General features: G+C 39.0%; 1 protein-coding gene across 1 annotated transcript; it reads right to left on the bottom strand.

Moving 5' to 3' along the window:
- Positions 1 to 1,468: 1,468 nt before the first annotated feature.
- Positions 1,469 to 5,281, bottom strand: si:rp71-1d10.5 (transmembrane protein 216). Its single transcript, XM_017689559.2, has 6 exons — positions 5,248 to 5,281; positions 3,217 to 3,230; positions 3,025 to 3,118; positions 2,829 to 2,921; positions 2,537 to 2,738; positions 1,469 to 1,699 (listed from the first exon to the last, which is right to left on the bottom strand). Exons 1-6 carry the CDS (start codon positions 5,270 to 5,272, stop codon positions 1,684 to 1,686), a joined length of 444 nt encoding a protein of 147 aa, XP_017545048.1. The 5' UTR covers positions 5,273 to 5,281; the 3' UTR covers positions 1,469 to 1,683.
- Positions 5,282 to 6,042: the final 761 nt, after the last annotated feature.

The following is a 6,042-nucleotide window of genomic DNA, read 5'->3' as shown; positions in this document are numbered from 1 at the left end:
CCGTATCCAGATAAGCCCCGCCCGCTGCGCAGGGATTGGCTAATAGTACACGCTCACCTCTACATGGCTCTGACGCTCACAAGCCATCGGTCAGACCTGCTGCGCAGGGATTGGCTATGAACTACTAACCAATAATAACGCAGGAGGTGGGACTTGTCGGAAAACAGGTAGAAAAACCGCCTGTCCAGGCCAAAACGGTGATGCTAAGCAGTTCTCCACCCATTCACAGGGCACCTTCCAAAGACTAGTCGTCATGTGATTCATTCTATATAAAATATTTCTGTAATATTATTACATAACTGCAAAATGCTAAATTTACAAGTAAAATAAAAAAACGGGGAATATGTAGTAGTGAGCATTGTTTTATATGACGCAGAAGGCTGCAACCTAGATGCAGAAATAGTTGCAATCAGGCTGTTGTTTTGGTATAAATAATGTTATTTTCCAATAAAGGATGCAAACATGTTTCAATATATACACTTTAAGGCTTTAAATGCTTATTTTTATATATTAGTATAACTTGCATTATTTACAGATTTTTTAAAAATCTGCATATTTCAAATGAGATGTAAACACATTTATTTAGAGTGGTTTGATGTGAAATGGTACCTTATAGAGAAACTTACCGACCCTAATTTCTTTATAGAGCTGGTGATAGGAACCAGGAGTTGCAGTGTTTACAATGCAAATATAGACATTTCATTCATTATTCATAATGTGCAGTGAACCTACACCTGAGTTTTCACATGTAAATGTTGATTAAAAAGAGAAAATGTGGGAAAAAAAAGTTTGCTTAGGGGTGTAGTTTGCCTCTCAATCAATGGAACAAAATAACTGGATTGAAATACATTTTTTCATGTCACAGCTTTATCTCAAAATTATTGTAAAACAATATCTTTGGTATCAGGCAGAAATTCTCTGTGAGTTTCTATAGAATAAAAACAAACTGAATGACTTTTACTTCTGAGCGATTTAAATATGAAAAAAAAGGGAAAAAACAGTAGAATTCTGTTTTACTTAGATTTGGAATCAAAAGAGGCTTACAAGGAAATGCTATTTTATTTTTTAAAAATAGTTTCAGGACATTAAAAAACTTTGAATCTAGCAAAGTACAAAAAACAGTTTGCAGTGCAAAAAACAAAGATGTCTACTAATTAGGCGAAGTCTCAGGTCCAAAGCCAAATTATTAACACATTTATACATTTAAGTCTTCACTTTGTGTAGCATTTAAAGCTGAACATGTTACATAATGACCTCGGTGGGACAGCTGGAATGTACACCGATCAGGCATAACATTATGACCTACACTCATTGTCCATTTTATCAGCTCCACTGACTATATAGGTGCACTTTGTAGTTCCACAGTTACAGACTGTAGTCCATCTGTCTCTGCATACTTTGTTAGCCCTCTTTTACCCTGTTCTTCAGTGGTCAGGACCCCCATGGACCCTCAAAAAGCAGGTATTATTTGAGTGATGGATCATTCTCAGAACTGCAGTAACACTCACGTGGTGGTGGTGTGTTAGTGAGTGTAGTGCTGGTACAAGTGTATCAGACACAGCAGTGCTGCTGGAGTTTTTAAACACTGTCCATGACTGGTGTATATATTACTGTAAGTTTCTGAGAATGTCGAAAATCTGATAACATCCAAGCAATCTATCAAACAGTTCCTCATCTTCATGCTCAGTAAACAGAGGCCCTGAAAGAATGAAAGGATGGACAGATAAGTAGATAATCAAACAGAAAAAAATGTACATGATCCTCATGTTCAAAAACAAAACAATTCATAACATTTCATAACGATTAACATAATGCATTATTCAGCCTTGCAAACCTATTATGCATGCAAACTACCCTAATGTACATGCTTAAAAAAGGGCTGACTTAGAGGGACAGTCTGGTCTAACCCTAACTAGCAATTCGTATGTTATCTATTATGTATTATCCTGTAGTACAGTATTGCAAACTTTTGCCTCATCAGTTCCCCAGAATTCACAATCTTGTATTGTTTTCTTGTTCTTGTCCATCAGCGTTCTTTCATTACAGTAACCATACATTATGCAAATATATCACACAACCAGTGGGAATTCCCTCAGCACTCAACAAATCCTGACTGCTAGCGACTGATTTAGAGGCTAGTAAATACTTTGCTGCCCTGGCTGGCATGAAGGCTGTGGTGGTTGTTAAACTTTTTTACTTTGTTAAATAAATAATTCAATTAAACAATTAGACAGCTAGTGGGAGAAATGGAACAGCCCACTCCCCAGTTTCACTCAAAAGCACTTCTAGTTCATCAGAAGTGAGGGTTTCCTAGTTTTGAGCTCTGCAAAACTGCTTTATAGACTTCTATGGCACTGCTGCAAGAGGACAATACTCATATTTACAACAGCGACATCACTTTGACCAGAGTGTCACTTTAAACAAGGGTAATTACACTAGAACAAGTTCAGTTTAAATAAGTTAATGCGGAAATAAAATGGTAGTAGTTTCCTGTTACTGAAGTGAGGTTGAATACACCAAATAATAAAAAGGTTACCTGCAAAAAGAGGAAACTGTCATTAAACCCAGAATCAGCTCCAGTCCGTAGAAGCAGAGCAAGACAGCATTAAGGATGAATTCCAGGCGCAGAACAAATGTCTGCAGTAGCAGATAGTAGACACTTAGTACTGTGCAGGGCACCAGAACACAAATACTAATGGACAGAGTCAGGGAGCGCTCACACAGGTTTCCCTTCCAGCCTGCAAAAAGCAGAGTCACCCATTATAACATATTTGGCAAAAGTAAACAATATATAAATGAATCCCACCATTGTAACAGCTGCAAGATACCGTAAAAGAGTCTGAGGGTTTCAAGACCAACGTAGAGAAGAAGAAGAACAATGTCCAGTATAAGATTTGCCTGAGGGTATGGGAGCAACACTCCTAAAGACAAAATTGAAAACAATGTTTTCTATAACAGTCACATCACTGGACTATCAATAAAACAGAAAGGCAGCAGAGGACAAGTCATCTTATCATACTTTACCTTTATAAACAAACATTAAAATCTCAGCTATGAAGAAGGCAGCAAAATACCAGCTATTCAAATAAAAGAGGACTTGTAGAGGCATGGAGGACAACTGAGATATTTTGTTAAGGAGGCTAATATCAAAACAGGTTGTTAAGTACTCAGAATGATGCACAAGAATGAAGAGTTTGTATTACATGGAAAGGATACAATGGGGTGCCTTCCTGTAAAAGAAATATCAAACATGTTTACAAACCTATTGCATTTCACCTGATTGCTTTAAAGGGTACATATTGCACTTAATGATAACTGTCCCATTCTGAACCCATTCTGTTTTATCAGGCACCAAGACATTAGCAGCATATTCTTTAACCCTTCTATAAGTTGCAATTTGGAGCCACTAGGGATTGGAGTATTTGTACTAGCACATTTCAAACAGGCCAGGACAACACTTTGAACTCTTTGTCATGTTCCTCAAACCATCCCCAAACAATCTGTGCAGGGTAGCAGGGCGCATTGTCCTGCTGAAAGAGGCCACTGCCATCAGGCTTTACCTGGTCCCCAGCAGTGTTTAGATAGGTGGCATGTGTCAAATTGACAACCACATGAATGCAAAGATCTGGGGTTTCCAGCATCACACTAGCTCCACCTGCCTGACTTCTTCTCACAGTGCATTCTTGTGCTGCCCCAGGAAAATCATGCACACATACCTAACCATCTACATAACGTTAAAGATAATGACCAGGTGACCTTCTTCCATTGCTCCAAGATCCAATTCTGATTCTTACATGTTCATTGTAGGCACTTGTGATGCTGGACAGGGATTACCATGTGCACTGTAACTGGTGATCAGAAGGACTCCACAAGCCTTATCATTTCTGAGATGCTCCAACCCAGCCATAACAATCCAGCCCTTCTCAAAGTTGCTGAGGTCTTCATACCTGTCCACTTTTCCAGCATCAAACACGAGGACTATGAGAATCTGATTGCCAGATCTTGTTCCAGATCTTGACATGCACTGTTGCTAGAAGATTATTAACACTATTCACTTCCTCTGTAGCCATAATGTTTTGGCTCATTAGTGTATATTACACAGTATGGCACTCCAAACAGAGGTATAGAGTAAACAGTCAGTTTATGTGGCAGATTCTATGATATTAACGTAGTTATTTCCATATTTATTGATTTTCGTTGTAGAAACATCAAGATTTCCCCTTTTGTACAAGATGACTTTTAAAGGTACTGATAAAATGATATCAGCCTTGGCATTACTTACTATCATATTCACAAGAAATGCCTACTATAAACACTGATACTGCATCCCTTCAATAGAACGCAGAACATAACGCTATACAGGAAGGTCTGAGCTGTCCTCATTGGGTCACAATGTCTCTTGTTTTACAATGCAAACTATAGATCTGTTCTAAATCTGATCATTTGGCCAAGCATTAATAAACAACTACAAAAACTAAAAATGATAGAAAGACAACTAAAACCATAACACCCATTTTTAACTTTTATGTGCCCAGAAATGTTCAGTCAGAAGCCATCCATGAATGAGAAGTAAACGGATTTCAGCATTATTGATAGTAGTATTGGTACTACTAGCAAATAAAATACTTCAAAACAGAAGGTTTTCCTTCATGAAATAATGCTTTTATTGATCTTTATAAAATTGTGGGGCGGTTATCGAAATCTTGTGGACTTTGTATTTGTTTGGATTAGACCTGCTTTTACTGTTTGGTTGCTACACATGGTTCTGTTTAGAACCATGTGTTCTATATAGAACCATTTCATGCTTAAATGGTTCTTCAGATTAACGTGATTAACTGTTGTTGGAACAAAACCTCGTAAGTGATAACTTTGCAAGACATGGAAAAAACCTACTCTACTTTTAATGTAAGTCAATGGAAATTTACACGATACTGCACTGCATCGCAGACGGACTACAAACGTTTCTCTGCACGTTTGAACTCAAGACAGTGAAGTAGGAAATGCTCACAGAGTTAAACTGATTTAAGGCTGTCTGTGAGAAATCTCTCGGTTCTAGCTTTGTTTGTTGACAGACTGCTCACAGATTCAGGTCGTTGCTGCGCGATGAAAGCCATAGACCAGCGTTGTTAGCCATCCCGTTATATCGCATTAAAATAAAACGACGATATACTCATTAACGAAATACTCGCCGGTCTTATTTCTCGCTGTAAAGGAGCAGTTTGACTCTAACTAACAGTATTTTCTTACCGTGGACCGCCATATTGGATACCATGGAGACGGCGTCATCTTAAGGCGGGAGCAGGACTGCGGCCCAATCAAAACTCACTTCAATCAGAGGAGGCCAATCAGAGGAGACCTGCCTCTGGTTGGGCGGACGCTAGATGGCGCTCCTGTATGGTCCAAACTATAGAGATACATACGGAGATGCCGCGTTGGGTCCAGGCGGGCGCGTCAACGGCGGCTCCATTTTAGGGCGGTCAACATCGCCGCTGGACTGCATTCAGCATCGTCACACAGCGGCAGTTTAAGAAAGATACTGTCCAAAATTATACCATTTCAATAATATTACACCCAGAAAGAAGGACATGATTATATAGCGGGACGCAGCGATGCACGCTCATGTTTGTGCGATGTTTATGTGTGGCCGTGTGGTTGGTGATGCACAGAGAACCTGTTGCTGTGATTGTTTTTCTCTGGTTTTATATTAAGCTTATTTCATCTAATAGTCCTTACATTACTTAATCCGTGTAGATATTTATAGTAGATTAGCTCCTTATTATACCTGAAGTTAGGTTATTTGCCAGCTTCTTGTTTAAATTGTCACGTTCCACCTTAAATGGTGTAGCTTCAGGCACCAGAAAGTGACTGCTGCACCATTTAAGGTGGAACTGTAAAACTCGAACAAGAAGCTGGCGAATAGGAAGCCAAATTAACTTTGTCCTTTAGATTAGACCCCGCAGTTGCTAATATGGGCATAAAAGCATAGCGCCGACAAAATGACGACACGACTACAGTGGTCTATTTAAGGTGGAACGGGAAAAT

This window comes from Pygocentrus nattereri, chromosome 8, assembly GCF_015220715.1.
Source record: "Pygocentrus nattereri isolate fPygNat1 chromosome 8, fPygNat1.pri, whole genome shotgun sequence".
Taxonomy (NCBI): domain Eukaryota; kingdom Metazoa; phylum Chordata; class Actinopteri; order Characiformes; family Serrasalmidae; genus Pygocentrus; species Pygocentrus nattereri.
This window is presented reverse-complemented; position numbering and strand designations above follow the sequence as displayed.